This window comes from Oryctolagus cuniculus, chromosome 11, assembly GCF_964237555.1.
Source record: "Oryctolagus cuniculus chromosome 11, mOryCun1.1, whole genome shotgun sequence".
Lineage (NCBI taxonomy): Eukaryota > Metazoa > Chordata > Mammalia > Lagomorpha > Leporidae > Oryctolagus > Oryctolagus cuniculus.
This window is the reverse complement of record NC_091442.1, coordinates 107,751,347-107,770,520: the sequence shown is the minus strand read 5'-3', so window position 1 is coordinate 107,770,520 and position 19,174 is coordinate 107,751,347. Positions and strand designations below refer to the sequence as shown.

General features: G+C 44.8%; 1 protein-coding gene across 1 annotated transcript in view; it reads left to right on the top strand.

Annotated features, from left to right (window-relative positions):
* Window positions 1–19,174, top strand: part of ALDH1L2 (aldehyde dehydrogenase 1 family member L2) — a 61,786-nt gene that overhangs the window by 2,192 nt on the left and 40,420 nt on the right. Inside the window, exons 2-4 of the mRNA XM_002711446.5 lie at window positions 12,577–12,721; window positions 15,776–16,010; window positions 18,035–18,200. Of these exons, the coding sequence (XP_002711492.2) occupies window positions 12,577–12,721; window positions 15,776–16,010; window positions 18,035–18,200 (546 nt within the window). The remainder of the gene's footprint in view (window positions 1–12,576; window positions 12,722–15,775; window positions 16,011–18,034; window positions 18,201–19,174) is intronic.

Genomic DNA, 19,174 nt, shown 5'->3' with positions numbered 1-19,174 from the left:
TTCAAAGGCTACATGTTTTATTATTTCATTCATCTGACATTTTGGAAAGGGTAAAACTATGGAGATAGAAATAAAGGTCACTGGGGAAGTGTGTGGCACAGCAGGTTCTGCCACCGTGTGGGATGGCCACATCCCATATCAGAGTGCCTGGGATTGAGTCCTTCTGATCCAGCTTCCTGCTACTGCACCTGGGAGGCAGCAGATGATGTCGACCCAACCACCTCAGTTCCTGCCCCTGTGGAGTTCCTGGCTCCCAGTTTCATCCTGGCCCAGGCATTTGGGGCGTGAACTAGAGGATGACGATCTCTCCCTCCCCCTCTCTGTGTGTGTCTCTCCTTCCCTCTGTCACATTGCCTTTTGAATTAATTAATAAATTAATAAAGCAAAAAGATCTGTGGGCTTCAGGGGCTGGGATAGGCAGGATTGATTATAAACAGGCATAATAACTTGGGCAAGTGATGGAATGGTTCTAGAGCTTGATTATGGTAATGTTTACGGAACTATGTGTTTGCCAAAACTCACAGAACAGGACACTAATTAGGCATGCTAATTGTACCCTTGTCTTACTCTGTTTGCTATTGTGATAATGAAATATCTGAGGCTGGGCACTATATAAAGAAAAGAGGTTTGTTTAGCGTATAGTCTGGAGGTTTGGGAGCCTGTGCTGGCATCTTCTTGGCTCTAATGAGAGCCTTACAGTGTATCACATTGATATAGCACTTCCTGTGTGCCAGGCACTAATCCAAGTGAAAATGTGTACAGTCCTTTAATCCTATCACATCCCAATGTAGGAACTATAATTATGCCCATTTTACAGATGAGGAAAGTAAGACCCAGAAAAGTTAAGTAACACTCTCAGTCTCACAGCCAAAAAGGATAAAACAACAAGAAAGAAATGGTCCCAGCTTTCCAGGAATTTGTATATTAGTGGGACAGACTATTAAACCTGAATTTTTTAGGTAAAGAATGATACATAATACATCAAATAATGCAATACACCAAAAGCAATACATAAATGGACAATAAAATATGAAAAGACACTCAAGCAAGAAATGCAAATTAGAACAAGATATCCGTTTAACTTATCAAGTTGGCAAAAATTAGAGTTTTACAATATTGTGTGTAGGCAGGGGTGAGAAAACAGTTCTTCCAATACTCTAAAAGGGAATTTGATGCTATCCATTAACATTTAAGTTTTGAAAATGATCTTGCAGTTTCACTTATATGTGTCTAACTGAGAAAAACATTTCCACGTGGGCACAGAAAGCAGGTACGTGAATATCCATTGCCATGTTATTTGTATCAATGACATAGTACATGCCAAAATATTTCTCAATGGAGACATGAACAAATCAGTTGAGACATATCTACACTGTGGCAGTTTTAAAGAATGAACATGGGGCCTGTGTTGTGGTACTGCAGGTTAAGCTGCTGCCTGTGACACTGACCTCCCATATGAGCACCAACTGGAGTCCCAGCTGGTCCTCTTCCAATCTAGCTTCCTGTTAATGCACTTGGGAAGGCAATGGATGATGGCCTTGAGCACTTAGGCCCTTTCTATTCCTGTGGGATACCAGGCTGGAGTTCCAGACTCCTGGCTTTGGGTTGGCCTAGCCCTGGTCATTGAACCCATTTGGGAAGTGAACCAGGGATAGAATTTCTCTCTCTCTCTCTCTCTCTCTCTCACTCTGTGTGTGTGTGTGTATGTGTTCCTCTCTCTCTCTCTAACTCTGCCTTTTTTTCTTTTTAGATTTATTTATTTGAAAGGCAAAGTTACAGAGAGAGGCGAGAGACACACAGATCTTCCATCTGCTGGTTCACTCCTCAAATGGCCAAAATGGCCAGGCTGAGCCAGGCCGAAGCCAGTGCTTCTTCCAGGTCTCCCATGTGGGTGCAGGGACCCAAAGACTTGGGTCAACTCCACTGCTTTCCCAGGCTCATTACCAGGGAGCTGGGTCATAAGTGGGGCAGCCGGGTCTCAAATCGGTGCCCATATGGGCTACCCGCATCACAGGCGGAGGCTTGACCTGCTATATCATGATGCTGGCCCCTAAAATAAATCTTAAAAAAAAAGAAAAAGAAAATGTGCCAGCAAAAATTAGGGAACATAACTGACAGTATTATTTCATTTTCATTTATATGATCGTCATTTTATTTGAAAGGCAGAGAGACAGAGAGATTTTTCCATCTGCTGGTTCATTCCCCAAAAGCCTACAACAGCTAGGGCAAGGCCTGGATAAAGCCAGGAACCTAGAACTCCATGAGGGTCTCCCACATGAATGGGAGGGACCCAAGAACTTGAGCCATCATCTGCTGCTCCCAGGGTGTGCATCAGCAGGAAGCTGGATAGGAAACAGAGTAGCTGGGATTCGAATCAGGCATGCCAATATGCGATGCACGCGTCCCAGGCAGCAACTCAATCAACGTGCCACATGCTTGCCCCTCTTTTCTTTATTAATAAGGAGATTGTGGGGCTGATGCTCTGGCATAGTGGGTAAAGCTGCCACCTGCAGTGCTGGCATCCCATATGGGTGCCGGTTCGAGTCCCAGCTGCTCCACTTCCCATCCAGCTCTCTGCTACGGCCTGGGAAAGCAGTAGAAGATGCCCAACCCCTTGGGCCCCTGCACCCATGCGGGAGACCCAGAAGAAGCTCCTGGCTTCAGATTGGCTCAGCCCCCCACCTTTACGGCCATCTGGGGAGTGAACCAGCAGATGGAAGACCTCTCTCTCTCTGCCTCTCCTTCTCTCTCTGTGTTACTCTTTCAAATAAATAAATAAATAAATTTTAAAAAATATTATAGGCAAATACTAAGCACTGAAGTCACGGCTGTGCGCTCCAGTCCTTTACTCAAAGTCCTTGATCTGTCCCCTGGTCACCACCCCCACCCCTTTAGGCTCTGTCTGGCCTCCGGGTTCTGGGCATCCCCCTCGTGGCCTCACCTCTGAATAGGCCCCAGTCTTGACAGCCATTTTTAAAAATCTTTTTGTCTTTCTTTATGGTGGGAAAAAAAAAAATGTTGGCCAGATATCCAGGAAAGTCCGCGTGAATATTTTGTTAACAATATGATGCAACAGAAAACCAAGTTGCACAAGTTATCACTGAGAACGGTCTCCTGAGTCTTGGCTGACTCTGGTGCAGAAGCAGCTGTATATGAAGTCTAATTCCTTGCCTCTGTTTCTATGAGCGTTTGTTAAAATGGGGAGGATGGGCTTTCCCATGCCTCCAGATGCGTCCTGTGAGTGTCCTGAAGGTGGATTACGCCTCCAGGGCAGTGCTGGGCAGCCAGTTAACATAGCATTACACTGTGTCACTCCCCCGCTTAAAGTCGTTCAGTGCGAACCTCGCTCTTCATGGTAAGGTCCGAATTATTTAGAGCCCTCCATAAGGCCTCTCTCTGGGTGTCATTCGTCACCACCCCTCAGATGCAGCAAAGGAGTTCCCTGTGCTCTGAGACCCTCGCGCGTTATGTTCCACTCAATGCGTCTTTACTTGGCTGGGTGTCCTCCCTACTAATTAGTGAATTTCCGAGGACAGGGACAATTTCTTTGTACCTTTCACGTAAGGGTCTCAGAAAGAAATGCTTACAGAAGCCAGACAGGTAAGCAAAATGAAGGGCTGCCCTGGGTTCAGGGAAAGGCTGGTTGGAGTTCATGGGGCTGCCTCTGCTTGGCTCCGGCTGACAGCTGCGATGTGGGAATGCAGACCAGGGTTGACAAACCTCTACATTTTAAAAGAAAAGTCAGAAATTTGCCTACTGATGTGAAACTGCCTAAAAATCTTGACACAGTTATCTTTTCTAAGATGGAATTAAAATAAAGATAATCAACACTTGAGAAATATTTTTCTGGATGAATGTAAAGGTCTCAGTACAGTACCTGGCTCATTTACAGTAGGAGACATTCATCATCATCACGGTTATTTACCTAAGTACTACTTGTGCTCTTGTGATAATAATAGTTGATACTGATAGAGCATTTACTATTACTACTTATTGCACTGATACATTGCATCCTCTATCCTATTGAAGCCTTGTACCTCCCCTATGAGATAGGTACTATTATGACGATGATTTTTTTCTTTCAAAACTTTTTTTCAAACATTTATTTATTTGAAAAGAAGAGTAACAGAGAGAGGGAGAGACAGAGAGAGATCTTCTATCTGCCTGTTCACTCCCCAAATGGCTGAAACAGCCAGGAGCTTCTTCCGGGTCTCCCACATGGATGCAGGGGCCAAGGACTGCTTCTCAGGCGAATCACAAGTGGAGCAGCTGGCTCTTGAACTGGGTGCCCAGATGGGATGCCAGCGTTGCAGGTGGCGGCTTTGCCCACTACACTACAACACTGACCCCTGTTGTACCTGAGTGAGTGCAAACAGAGGAGCACTGCACATTGATAAAATCTGAGGGTCCTTTATTGCTGGCAGTGGCGAGCAGGCTCATGTCCTAAAGAACTCCTGACCCTGAAACTCAAATCAATTGAGCTTCTAAAAGCAAAAACCACAAGGAGGGGAGGGGGAATACATGGTGGCTAGGATCAGGGGGATACATGGTTATGAGGGCCAATGTGACCTCAAGCCTATGCAAAACTAATGTCAATTACAATCTTAACACCAATCACAGTCTTGACATTAATCCAGGTACCAAACTAAACCATATGTGGGACATAGAGAAATTACAATTGTAACATTAACCCAGGTGCAGCCTATCTGTTCTAAGCTTGAGCGATCATGCTGCGGAGTTTCTATGTTTTGCCAAGCAGGATGAGGGGTATAATTATTGTCTTAGTTTTACACCATGATCCCACGGTGCAGGATGCTTTCTCTAGATGGACTCTTGGGTACACCCCTTGTCAGGGTTCACTTCACCCCTATTATTTCTAATTTTAATGGCTGGGGGAAATGGGGCCCGGCTGAAAATTGCACCTCTGGGGTTATGGGCTAACGAATGGGCACTGGGACAATAACTGATGGAGATGGACTCTTAGCCACTTAGTAGCTATTTGGCTGTAGGCTCTATCTTGGCATCTCTGCACTTTAATTTCTTCATCTGTAAGAATGGGTCAGTGATGCCTGTCTCTGGGAGTCCTCGGGGATCCAGTGAGGTGATATGTGTGTAATACCTGATACACACTAGGCTCTCCTTAAATATTTGCTAACATTTCCACCCTGTCTTGTTGCCCCAACTCCCAGGGCAGAATCGTTGTTGTTAGGGGCTGTAACAGGTTCTCCCGAGAGCAGGGACTCAGCCTTGGTGTGCCCACGGGTCACTGAGGAGTTGTTAAAATGCAGCTTCCCAGGCCTGGGATTCAGGCCCAGGAGATCAGGGTGGGGGCCAGGAACCCATACTTGAAACATGTCCTCCCTGTTGGTTCTGCTAACATGGGCATTCAATCCTCAGAACACACTTGGAGAAATAAGACTAAGGTAAAGTATCCCAGGAGACTTCACTGGCTCCCTGCTGTAAACACACAGTCCTACAATCTGAACATTTCTCAGTGTTGGAAACTCACCTTTTATAGCTTCAGCATTAGCATGAAGCCCAGCAAGCGTTTCAGTGAATGTAATCCTGGCAGGCCAAAATCCTGGCAGGGTTTCTTTAAATGAGAGCATGAAATCTGGAACTGCACGCTGAATAACCAGATGACAGCTGAGCAGCCTGTTACATTGGAATCAGCTGGTCCCCCTTTTTTTTTTTAAAAGATTTATTTATTTATTGAAAGGCAGGGACATCTCTCATCCTCTGGTTCACTCCCCAGATGTCTGCAACAGCTGGAACTAGGCCAGGACAAAGCCAGGAGCCTGGAACTCCATCTGGGTTTCCCACTTGGGTGGCAGGGGCCCAAGCACTGGGGCCATCTTCCCCTGCTTTCCCAGGTGTGTGAGTGCGGAGCTGGATCAGGAGTACAGCAGTGAGATTTGAAACGGCGCTCATACAGGATGCAAGTGTCAGAGGCAGCGGTTTAACCCACTGCGCCACAGTAATGTCTTAAAAGTAGTATTTTAGCCGGCGCCAAGGCTCACTTGGCCAATCCTCCGCCTGCGGAGCAGGCACCCCCGGGGTTCTAGTCCCGGTTGGGGCGTCGGATTCTTTCCTGGTTGCTCCTCTTCCAGTCCAGCTCTCTGCTGTGGCCCGGGAAGGCAGTGGAGGATGGCCCAAGTGCTTGGCCCTGCACCTGCATGGGAGACCAGGAGGAAGCACCTGGCTCCGAGCCGTAGCGGCCATTTAGGGGGTGAACATACAGAAGGAAGACCTTTCTCTCTGTCTCTCTCTCTCACTGTCTAACTCTGCCTGTCCAAAAAAAAAAAAAAAAAAAAAAAAACAACCAAAAAAACTAGTATTTTAGATGTCTTAAAATATCTGGCATTGAAGCTGAAGGAAAAGTACGAGAAGGATATTGCTGCATACCGAGCTAAAGGAAAACCTGATGCAGCGAAAAAGGGAGTCATCAAGGCTGAAAAGAGCAAGAAAAAGAAGGAAGAGGAGGAGGATGAAGAAGACGAAGAGGATGAGGAGGAAGAGGAAGACGAGGAAGATGAAGATGAAGAAGAAGATGATGATGATGAATAAGTTGGTTCTAGCGCAGTTTTTTTTTCTTGTCTATAAAGCATTTAACCCCCCTGTACACAACTCACTCCTTTTAAAGAAAAAAAATTGAAATGTAAGGCTGTGTAAGATTTGTTTTTAAACTGTACAGTGTCTTTTTTTGTATAGTTAACACACTACCGAATGTGTCTTTAGATAGCCCTGTCCTGGTGGTATTTTCAATAGCCACTAACCTTGCCTGGTACAGTATGGGGGTTGTAAATTGGCATGGAAATTTAAAGCAGGTTCTTGTTGGTGCACAGCACAAATTAGTTATATATGGGGACGGTAGTTTTTTCATCTTCAGTTGTCTCTGATGCAGCTTATACGAAATAATTGTTGTTCTGTTAACTGAATACCACTCTGTAATTGCAAAAAAAAAAAAGTTGCAGCTGTTTTGTTGATATTCTGAATGCTTCTAAGTAAATACAATTTTTTTTATTAGTAAAAAAAAAAATATCTGGCATTGGTAATGATTTGAGGTAAGGACACAATTGTAAGGTGGCCAACATTATTTCAAGCAACAACACTAATTATGGTATTTGAAGATAGAACACTGATAGAACATGCTGATTTTTTTTTGAAAAGAGATTACATTGTCTACTATGCATTCTTTTATGTGAACTTGCTGTTACAGAGTTAATCTGTTTGTTTCCAAGTATTTGTTAGATGTTGAAGCTTGCTTCATTACACTCTTGTGAGATAAAAACAATGGCTGACTCTGGAAAAGAATTTTTTAAATGATGTATTTATTTATTTGAAAGGCAGAGTGATGGGGGAGAAGAGGGAGAGAGAAGTACCTTCCATCCTGTGGCTCACTCCCCAATTGGCTGCAATGGCCAGGGCTGGGCCAGGCTGAAGCCAGGAGCCAGGAGCTTCATCCGGGTCTCCTACATGGCTGGAGGGGCCCAAGCACTTGGGCCATCTTCTGCTGCTTTCTCAGGAGTGTTAGCAGGGAGCTGGATCAGAAGTGGAGAAGTGGGGGCCAGTGCCGTGACGCACTAGGTTAATCCTCCACCTGCGGCGCCAGCATCCCACGTGGGCACTGGGTTCTAGTCCCGGCTGCTCTTCTTCAACCCAGTTCTCTGCTATGGCCTGGGAAAGCAGTGGAGGATGATCCACGTCCTTAGGTCCCTGCACCCACATGGGAGACCCAGAAGAAGTTCCTGGCTCCTGGCTTCAGATGGGTGCAGCTCCAGCCGTTGTAGCCATCTGGGGAGTGAACCAGCGGATGGAAGACCTCTCTCTCTGTCTCTATCTCTCTCTCTCTGTAACTCTTTCAAATGAATAAATAAATCTTTTTTTAAAAAAAAAAACTTAACTGTTTAGTTATCAGCTCAGTTACAGAGAAGTTGTGATCAGATATCCTTTGTAGTTCATTTCTGACAAAAGATTTTACCTATGCCCTTAATAAAGTGGGAAACGAAGTTTCTTCATAATCCGATGTTTACCAGTGAGTGTTGACTAATGTAGAATGAGTTTCCAGAATTTCAGAGATTCCTACCCCAAGTCCTGTGAGCCCACAGTCTCACATGGGAGGCTGCAAGGTGGGAGTCCCTGAGGAGCTGGGATGGGCCCGTTGCTGAGCAGGGAAGCACGCAGGAAGGCCGGTGCTCCGGCCACCATCTCTGCACCACAGGAGTCCCGTGTTTAGCCTCGTCCACTTGCTGGCTTTTCATCAGGGACTCAACAGTCACCACGGCAACGGATGACCCTAAGCTCTGCTTTGTGAGAATTTATGGGAACTGAAATTGATCAAAGACACTCTTTTAAACTAACCTTTTTAGTGCCATTTTTTTCCTCTATGGTGTTACTTCTATATAATCAATGTATTTTTGTGTATCAGTGTTACTATATAAAGTAATAGAGGGGCAGTTAAGCCACAGCCTGGAAAGCCCACGTCCTATATCGGAGTACCTGGAATCGAATCCCACCTCCACTTCTACTTCAGTTTCCTGGTTATGTGCTTGGGAAGCAGATGATGGTCCAGGTGCTTGGGCTCCTGCCACCCATGTGGGAGATTTGGATGAAGCTCCTGGCTCCTGCCTTAGACCTGGCCTAGCCCTGGCTGTTATGGGCACTTGGGGGGTGAACCAGCAAATGACTGATCTCCCTTTCTTTGTCTTTCCCTCTGTCTCTATCACTCTGCCTTTCAAATAGATAAGAAAAAAAAAATACTTTTAAAAAGGAGAAAGAGGCCGGCGCTGCGGCTCAATAGGCTAATCCTTCACCTGCGGTACCGGCACCCCCGGTTCTGGTCCCGGTCGGGGCACCGGATTCTGTCCCAGTTGCCCCTCTTCCAGGTCAGCTCTCTGCTGTGGCCAGGGAGTGCAGTGGAGGATGGCCCAAGTCCTTGGGCCCTGCACCTGCATGGGAAACCAAGAGAAGCACCTGGCTCCTGGCTTCGGATCAGTGCGGTGCGCCCCGCTGGCCACAGCGGCCATTGTGGGGTGAACCAACGGCAAAGAAAGACCTTTCTCTGTCTCTCTCTCTGTCTCTCTCTCACTGTCCACTCTGCCTGTCAAAAAAATAAAATAAAATAAAATAAAATAAAATAAAATAAAATAAAAAAGGAGAAAGAGGCCGGCGCTGCGGCTCGCTAGGCTAATCCTCTGCCTGTGGCACCAGTACCCCGGGTTCTAGTCCCGGTTGGGGCGCCGGTTTCTGTCCCGGTTGTTCCTCTTCCAGTCCAGCTCTCTGCTGTGGCCAGGGAAGGCAGTGGAGGATGGCCCAAGTGCTTGGGCCCTGCACTTGCGTGGGAGACCAGGAAGAAGCACCTGGCTCCTGGCTTCAGATCGGTGCAATGTGCCAGCCATGGCAGCCATTTGGGGGGTGAACCAACGGAAGGAAGACCTTTCTCTCTGTCTCTCTCTCTCTGTGTAACTCTGCCTGTCCAAAAAAAAAAAAAAAAAAAAAAAAGAGAGAGAAAGAAATAGAAGATATGAGTAGTAATAGTTTCTTTCGATTGTTTTATTTTTAAGTCAATATGTGAGCTTTGGATTCAGAATAGATCTTGACTCAAGTCCCAGAATCTTCCTCTTTCTAGCAGTGTGAACTTAGTGATATACAAGGAAACTTCGAAAAGCTCATGGAATTAAAAGATTTTTTTTTTAGATTTTTTTTATTTTTATTTTTTAATTTTTTGACAGGTGTCGCTCCCCCTCTTCGCGGAGGAACAACACAAGACCCTGCGCTGTTCTTTTGTCTGCTCGGCCCTTTCCGGGTTTGCTGCTGGTTCTTCCCGGGTTGGCTGCCGATCCTTCCACCTCCGTGGAAGGGCGGCTCCCCCTGCCACTTTCCCCACTTCCACGGGGGAGTGGAACACCGCTGGCCGGCTCTCTCGGGGGCTGCTCAGATGTTATCCGGATGTTCCTGGTGTATGTTGTCTCTCTCCTCCTTTTTAGTCCTCTTCCACCAATCCCAACTCTGCTACCCACACACCGAGTACGCTGCTCTCCTCCAATCAGGAGCAGGATCAGCTCCTGCAGGTTATTGGTCGAACTGGAGGCAGCTGTGTAGAAGTTGTTTACTCCTCTCCCAGCGCCATATTGTAGGAGAGCAGATGCATAGAATAAGTCTTAATTCCAGTAACTTAGTCTAGTCCGAGTTGCTCCCCACAGACAGGCAGAGTGGACAGTGAGAGAGAGAGACAGAGAGAAGGGTCTTCCTTTGCCGTTGGTTCACCCTCCAATGGCCGCCGCGGCCAGCGCACTGTGGCCGGCACACCGCGCTTATCTGAAGGCAGGAGCCAGGTGCTTATCCTGGTCTCCCAAGGGGTGCAGGGCCCAAGCACTTGGGCCATCCTCCACTGCACTCCCTGGCCACAGCAGAGAGCTGGCCTGGAAGAGGGGCAACCGGGACAGAATCCGGCGCCCCAACCGGGACTAGAACCCGGTGTGCCGGCGCCACAAGGCGGAGGATTAGCCTATTGAGCCACGGCGCTGGCCGATAATTTTGTTTTGATGCAAAAGGATTTTGAAATCATGCATGGTTTTTTAATAATCTACATTAATACAAACATTTTGAAGACCCTTATTATATGCATGGATATCAAAATATTTTGCATTGAATCAACTTATCTTTTAACTCCAGTTTCCCATGAACTTTTTGAAGTGACATCTCTTTTTTTTTAAGATTTATTTATTATTTGAAGGTCAGAGTTACATAGAGGGAGAAGGGGAAAGAGAGAGAGAGAGAGAGAGAGAGAGAGAGAGAGAGAGATCAAAGTCTTCCATCCACTGGTTCACTTCTCAATTGGCTGCAACGGCCAGAGCTGTGCCGATCTGAAGCCAGGAGCCAGGAGCTAGGAGCCTCCTCCAGGTCTCCCACATGGGTCCAGGGGCCCTAGAACTTGAGCCATCTTCGACTGCTTTCCCAGGCCATAGCAGAGAGCTGGATGGGTAGTGGAGCAGCTGGGACATGAATGCTAGCACTGCAGGTGGCAGCTTTACCTGCTACACCACAGTGCTGGCCCCATACTTGACATTTCTAAGCCTCAGTTGCTTGATTCCAAAAATGGTGCAAAGTGGCAGATAACAAAACAGCATGGTGTAAAGATGAAATGAAATGAAATGACATTCAGGCCTCCATGCTTATCTGAAAGCATTGAGGCCATGTGTGTTTTAGAGTTGGGAATTGTTCACACTTTACAAAGTTAAATGGATAGTGTGTCGAATTCTTAGCAGGCTCTGGGGCAGTCCTTGCAACCTAACACATTGACTTTTCTGCAGTAAGCTTACGAAGATTTCCAGAGTCTCATAAATGTTATAAATAAACACTTCTAAGTAGCATGACGTCAGTTCGGGTCAGATTTGACACGAAATGAGTTTGTGCCAAACTTCTAAGAATCAATAAGGACTATGAGAAGTGTCATGATATATCAACCTAGTTCTTGAGCACTTCTCAGGGATTTCATGAATTCTGTACTACATGAAAAAATACAGGACAGGCTAGTATATACAAGACTTTAACAACATTATGAAGTAGACATACTTACTCTGTAACCCAAACCCTGCACTGAACTCTTTGCATAGTAAGTCATTTATTTCAAACAAGACTGTATGAGGTTGATATTATTATTCCCATTTTACCAGTGAGGGAGAAAAGGCAAATAAAATTTGGTTACTTGCTTAAGGTCACACAACTAAGTGGTGCTGCTAGGTTTTTGGCCTGAGCTGATTTCTAGGGTCTGTTGTGTTCTCTGCCTCTATGTTTTAGTGAATGTTAGATCTTATTCTCTTTGGGTCCAATCCTTACGTCTATGGTGCAAATTCTGTTTCTATGTTGAAGTGATCTCATTCAATGTTAAGATCCTATGACTTAACACTTTTTGCTTTATATCTGGCCTCATTTCACCCAAGGAATTGGTTGAGGAGTTTGTAAAATATATGCAATCTGGGGCTGGTGCTGTGGCGTGGCAGGTAAAGCTGCCACTTGCAGTGCCAGCATCCCATATGGGTGCCGGTTCAAGTCCCAGCTGCTCCACTTCCGATCCAACTCTGTGCTATGGCTTGGGAAAGCAGCAGGGATGCCTAAGTCCTTGGGGCCCTGCATCCATGTGAGAGATCTGGAAGAAGCTCCTGGCTCCTGGCTCCTGGCTTTGGATCGGCCCAGCTCCGGCTATTGCGGCTATCTGGGGAGTGAACCAGTGGATGGAAGATTTCTCTCTCTGCCTCTGCTTCTCTGTAACTCTGCCTTTCAAATAAATAAATAAATCTTTAAATACATATATATATATATATGCAATCTCAATGATTTAAAATGAATAATCAAGGTAATTAAAGAAAAGGGAAAAGAAGCAATACTTAGGTATGAAATTATTTTTACAAATATCTATAGGTAATGCAGTCTGGGTTCAGTAAATATCAATACAAATTCTATTTCATAGATCTTTGAGTCTTCTGTAATCCTCATCTTGTATGATTGAAAAAATAATTTTCATTACCCATGTCTTCTATCCATGCTTACATCAGTCATCATCGAATTGTTTTGCAGATTTCTTTCAAAAACAAGCTGAAGTTGGCACTGATTGGCCAGAGCCTGTTTGGACAGGAAGTCTACAACCATCTGCGCAAAGAAGGCCACCGAGTTGTGGGGGTGTTCACGGTTCCAGACAAGGATGGAAAAGCTGATCCACTGGGTGAGTGCCTCGTGGCTCAGCTGGCTCCGTCACTGCCAAGTCTGGGCTGGTCACCGGAGCAGGCACGGCCACTCTGCACGCTCTGCACGCTCCTGCCATTTGCTGCTTTGGTGTTACAGATACTGGGCTTGCATGTCATAGTCCAAGGGAACTGCCCCAGTCTCTGCTATCAAAGCTGCATTCCAGCAAGCAGGAAGGGACAGATAGGAAGGGGCGTGCAAGTGCTTTGCTTTCTCAGGGGACACGGTCCAGAAGTTTCATCTATGAGCATTGCCTCTGCTCCCATCCCCTTGTCAGAACGTAGACACAGGCCAAATCTATTTTCCAGAGAGATTGAGAGATACAGATTTTACTTGGGGTGGTTTTGTGTTCAGCTAACCCAGGGAGCTAAACCATCCATGCTAAAAGATACAGAGGGTCAACTAGGAGTCTCTGCCTTGTTCATGGACTTGAGAAGAGTTGCAAGTATATGACTTTTACCCTTCATTTCAGAAAGAATCCTGGGAAACAAACTTCTCTACCGCCTGGGCCCAGGATCAGAACCCCCTTTCTGTTGGTCATGGCCATTTAGACTCATGATATAACTCCAGCAAAGGAAAAAGCCCTGATTAATAGAATAAGATAGGAGGTGGCCCAGTGCATGGTTAACATTGTACATTCGGAGTCACAGAATTAATTCTAACTCTGCCACTTACTAGCTGTGTGACCTTGAGCAATGCAGTTAATCTTGGTAAATTTCAAGTCTGTGGTACCTATATCACATGGCTGCTGCTGCGAGGATTAAATGAGATAATGTATACCAAGTGCTTAGCACTATGCCTGGTTCATAATAACCAGGCAGGAGTGACAGGAACTGATTATTCTTGTGGTCAGAGTCACCAACTAGGGCAACCAACAATAGCACTGGGACAGCCGCAGATCAAAACAGGAGACCAGTGCCCAGATCTTCAAATACCCAGTGTCTCAGTGGAGTAGGAGTTTTACAAGGAAGGCTTTGATGTCTCCCCGACTCCACCTCTCTCCTAAAACCTCCCATGGCTTTCTCCCACTGTGCCATTTATTGACCACCGTTTATCTTGCCATCTAACACATGGGTTCAGTTTTGGGGGCTTCGTGTGAACATTCACATATGTGACCATCATTGAGCTCATCCCTCCGCTTCTTCCAGAAGGACCTAACCTTGACAGCCAGAGTCCTTCAGGACTTGCTTAGCCTTCAGCATTCAGATTTTGTGCCAGCGGCATCATTTCCTCCTGAGTCAATGAATTTTGATGTTTGGATGTGGAGAAAAATGCCAGTAAATATCCTTAGTCAAGGCATCTGGAGATTGCCTAAAATTCATATGTGCAAGGAATCTCCAAAAAGTTCATGGAAAATGTGTATTATGCAAAAATTACATGGATCTCACTTTTTTGCATGAAAATAAACTTTTAATTCCATTGTTTATGAGCTTTTTGAGATACCCTCATATACTGTTATATATTAAGTTTAGATGCTATTATTAATATATAATACTGCATATTAACCTATAATACAGGGAGCATGCGTTTAGTCTAGCAGTTAGGATGCCTGTATCCCATACTGGAGCCCCAGGGTTTGATTCCAGGCTCCAGCTCCTGGCTCCAGTTTCCTGCTAATGCAGATGGTGATAGGCAGAGGTGATGGTTCAGTTAATTGGGTTTCTGCCTTCCAGGTAGGAGACCAGTATTGAATTCCCGACACCTGGCTGTGGCCTCCGCTCAGCCGTGGTCATCGCAGGCATTTGGGGATAGGAGGCTAGGAGCTCCAACTTTCCATCTCTTCTTCTCTTCCCTCTCTCAAATAAATCAATAATTTTAAAACTATGCTATTTTAATACATGATTTATACACAAAATATATACTGTTAAACAATAGATATACTTAAGATATAAGGTGCACAGTACAAATGATATTTTATTACAGAAAACATGGGCCTGTGCTGTTTCTCCTTTGGAAGCCCCTTCCATTTTCACGTGGGCTTAGAATGGAGCCTTTGAGCCGGCGCTGCGGCTCACTAGGCTAATCTTCCGCCTTACAGTGCCGGCACACCGGGTTCTAGTCCCGGTCGGGGCGCCGGATTCTGTCCCGGTTGCCCCTCTTCCAGGCCAGCTCTCTGCTGTGGCCAGGGAGTGCAGTGGAGGATGGCCCAAGTCCTTGGGCCCTGCACCCCATGGTAGACCAGGAGAAGTACCTGGCTCCTGCCATCGGATCAGCGCGGTGCGCCGGCCACAGTGGCCATTGGGAGGTGAACCAACGGCAAAGGAAGACCTTTCTCTCTGTCTCTCTCTCACTGTCCACTCTGCCTGTCAAAAAATAAAATAAATAAATAAAAATTAAAAAATTAAAAAAAATAATGGAGCCTTTTGTTTGGGGAGGAGCAAAAACACCGTGCCCAGGCAGCAGAACTGGATCTGCTCCAGTCTGACGATTCCTTCCAGGGGAGCTGGAGGTGGATGCCCCATTTTTGATCTCTGACCTCCACTAACTTACTTGTTTTGTGAATTTAAAAGATTTCAGCTCAGCCTTTGCCTTTAGGGACCTGCCTGTAGGGTAGGGAGAATTTGTTCTGGTCCACAGTTTGCCCTGTGCAGGGAAGGGGGAGACTCAAGGTTTTCCAGTTGTACCAGAGGTGGAATATTTTTAATTTGGGGACAAAGTCCTGGCACTTGGCTCCAGATCTAAAAGAATGTTCTTTAAAGGGTTGTGTCAGCAATAAAGTCATCAGAAATGATATGAAAGTATTAAAGGATCTACAAAAAGAAAAGGAAAAGCTGCTGTTACAATCTCAAGCTGAATTCTAGCCACAAACCTTTCAGTTCAAATACATTACGCCTTAAATATACAGGTAAGCATCACATTAGAAAGATGGCCAGAGCACGACGCAATCACAACACATCAAATTCTGGCCTCAATCAAAACTGTTCCTTACCATGTTGTATTTATAAATGTTTCATAAAATATAAAATTATAATGCACAATATAACATTATAGCTAACTCTTTAAAAATGAAAATAATCTTCTTTTTGGTGCTTAGCTTTGGCTGCAGAGAAAGATGGGACCCCTGTGTTCAAGTTCCCTAGATGGAGAGTCAAGGGCAAGACCATCAAGGAGGTGGCAGAAGCCTACAGATCCGTGGGAGCTGAGCTAAACGTGCTTCCCTTCTGCACACAGTTCATCCCCATGGATGTAATTGATGGTCCAAAGCATGGCTCCATCATTTATCACCCGTCCATCCTGCCCAGGCACAGAGGAGCCTCTGCTATCAACTGGTGAGCTATTTTAATAACAGAGGGGGAGAGTCTTTTCTATTGCCCAGGTCTTTCTGGGTTGGTTGGTTTTGTTTCCACCTGAAGTATCGGGAGAGCAGGTGTGACTGGGTAGTTGTGAGTTCTGATTGATTGTTAGGAGTGCACACACTCCCCTGAGATTTGCACACACTGCATGAATCAGGACAGCATTTTCCAAGGATCGTCTGTGGAGCACAGTTCCATTGCTTCTGATCCGGTTCAGTAAGCCAGGGTGTTCTGGTCAGATAAGCTTGGAGTGTGCTGGATTTCTGTAACACGGGACTTCTTTGAACTTCCATCAGGTGCTTTACCGTGAACTTCACAAGCTCTAAGAGGTAATATGAGCATATAGCATCCCCAAATTTACTTAACCACAGAGTGCTTTTTGCATAGAGCATCTCAGGGACATTTCAGGAAATGCTGAATTGCCTGAAATTCTCTTCTGCTTTGTCTGTCTTCCCCTATTCAACTGTAGGCTTCTGGAGGAAAGAGACTTTGTCTACCATTCTTATTGCTGTTTCAAGAGCAGTGCCTGGTACATCCCAGGTACCAGCCACCAGCTTCTCTATGCTGTGGGTTGAGACGGCCATTTTCCACCTTTTCCACCTTCCTTCCTTTACCTGCACATCTTCCTTAGTGTGAAGCTACTGAATAGGTAGAAAGTCTACACTTGGTTGAAATGTGATGAAAAACTTTTCACTGGATGTAACATTTTGATTACATTAATTAATTTCTATTTTGCACTTGTAAATTATACTGTGCTGGCTATCCTGGCTCTTAAACTTGCAATTTTTCTTATTTCACGTTATTTCTATATGCAGAATCATTGGGTCAAGATGTATGAATATTTTCAAGGCTCTAGAGAATATAATACCAATTAATTCCTCTAGATTTTTCAAAAGAATCATTAATTGATCTAGATCTTGCTTGATTAGTAACTCAGAAAAGTAAAAGTGATTTAGATTGTGGTCATTGATGACTTTGTACTCTCTCTGTGTTTGCCTCCTCTCATATGTGTTTATATGCATGTGTCCATATATTCAGCTTAATGTTTGTGTTCTAACCTCCTGTAGAACCTGGCTAAGCTTTTCTCCTCTGCTAAGCTGTACAGACCACAAAACACAAATGCTTGAATTAGTCAACCATCTTTTACTACAATTTCTATAGACAACCTTGAGCTAATTCTAAGTCTATATGAAGCTTAGACCTCATTATATAACCTAAATAAACAGTTTGCTTTCCACATTGCACTGAGCAGCATCTGTTTTACTTTTGATTTTTATTCTGCCTAATTCAAGGTCAAGTATGATGTAGGGTGGCAAATTATTGCACTTGATTCTGAAATAGAAAGCTGACACCTAGGAGTTAATGAGTGGTAGTAAAGATGGACTCCCATCCCTTTAAGATTCTCTACTGTCAACTTAAATAACAATGAGAAAAAAGGTCCTCCAAAGAGCAAAGATATTTATTTGGGAATAGCAGAGTATTGCAATGAGAACATACATGCCATAGTAAACTATGAGCACAGTCAAGGAGGCGAAGTATTCAAAGGCAAAACAAGGAGGATTATTTTGCAAGAACAGTCCTTGGTAAGGATCAATGACAGGGGTGGCGCTGGTTCACGCTGCGGGTAGACACGTCCCTGTGGAGTGTTTTCATGAAGCTTGCCAAGGCCTTTGTGCAGGCTGTGGTCCTGCCAGTCTTCTGTGACGAGTTCCTGTCATCAGGCATGCATGCGTGACACCCTGCCTTCGCGTCCTCCGGACTTTATTTTGCTAGTTACGGCTTGACAAAAGCGACTGTATCTTGAGTCTGACAAGTTTCGTACTACAAGAAAGACCACAGGTCTGAGGATGTATCAACAGCAGTGCCACTGGGTGACTGCTCTGTATGAGCTCTGACCCGGGCCAGCTCAGTTGTTCATTTCTCAAAGTCGCTTCATTCACCACCTACTTTTCCATGGTAAACACCACCCGCATTTGAAATTGAGTCGCTTCTTTTCGCAGGACTCTCATTATGGGAGATAAGAAGGCTGGGCTCTCTGTTTTCTGGGCTGATGACGGCTTAGACACAGGACCCATCCTCCTTCAGAGGTCGTGTGAAGTTCAGCCCAACGACACAGTGGACACACTTTATAATCGATTTCTTTTTCCTGAGGGAATCAAGGCCATGGTCAGTATGTTTATGCTATCAAGAAGAATCTAATGAGCCTTTAAGATTTTGGGAATATTTATCTTTCATGGAGAATTTGCCCATAAGAGTTTTCACTAAAAATACAGTATATTTAGAGTGGAAATCCAAACTTGAAAATTTCTTAGTATGTGAAGCTGACTTGCTCTTCTGAAAGCAGTGGTCGAATGGATGAAGTATCAGTTAAATCGCTCCATTGCTTTTGTCAACATTTGAATCGTCAATCTTGTTTATAATAACTAATTGTAAAGAAGAGCACAGATTCTTAAGAAATTTTGCTATGTAATTTGGACTTCGTATAAAAGTATTTTAAATTTATCCATGTAGCAGCATCAAAGTTGCTGTCGCTTTATTTATTCAGATGTACTTTGGGTGACAAACCCAAAGCATGTAACAAAATATCAACCTGTAAAAATATTGTCTAATTCAGCAGATAATTTTGATGTCACTTATGTTCTTTCCCAAGTTTGGTGTGGTAAAAGCAGCAAGATTATATAAAGGAGTAGCCAATTCATATTGGATGGAGGAGAGCAATGCTTCCTTTGTATCCTTTCATGACTAACAGTGTGGGGCTTTGGGGTCAGAGAGACTTAGGTTCAAGTTCATATTCTATCACTTATTTGTTGGATGACAGTAGACAAGTCACTTAGCCTCTTTAGCCTTGGTTCCCTCCTCTATAAAATGTAAATAATATTGATGGACTTGCAGTTGTGAAAACTAAATGACTTTATTTGTATAAAGCTTCTTGCACACAGTAGGTGCTCAGAGATGATCAGTTCAGCACTGTGTGTTCAGTGGCACTTGCACAAGCCCAGATTCTGTGCTTGACGGTATCTTAGAGCGAGGTTGTAGAATGAACTGTAGATCTGGCTTTGTTCCCAGGTGGCTTCCTCCCTGTGTTCTTGGGTGGGTTGGTCAGCAGCTGTGAGTCCTCAGAGAGATATCTGAGAGCTTGA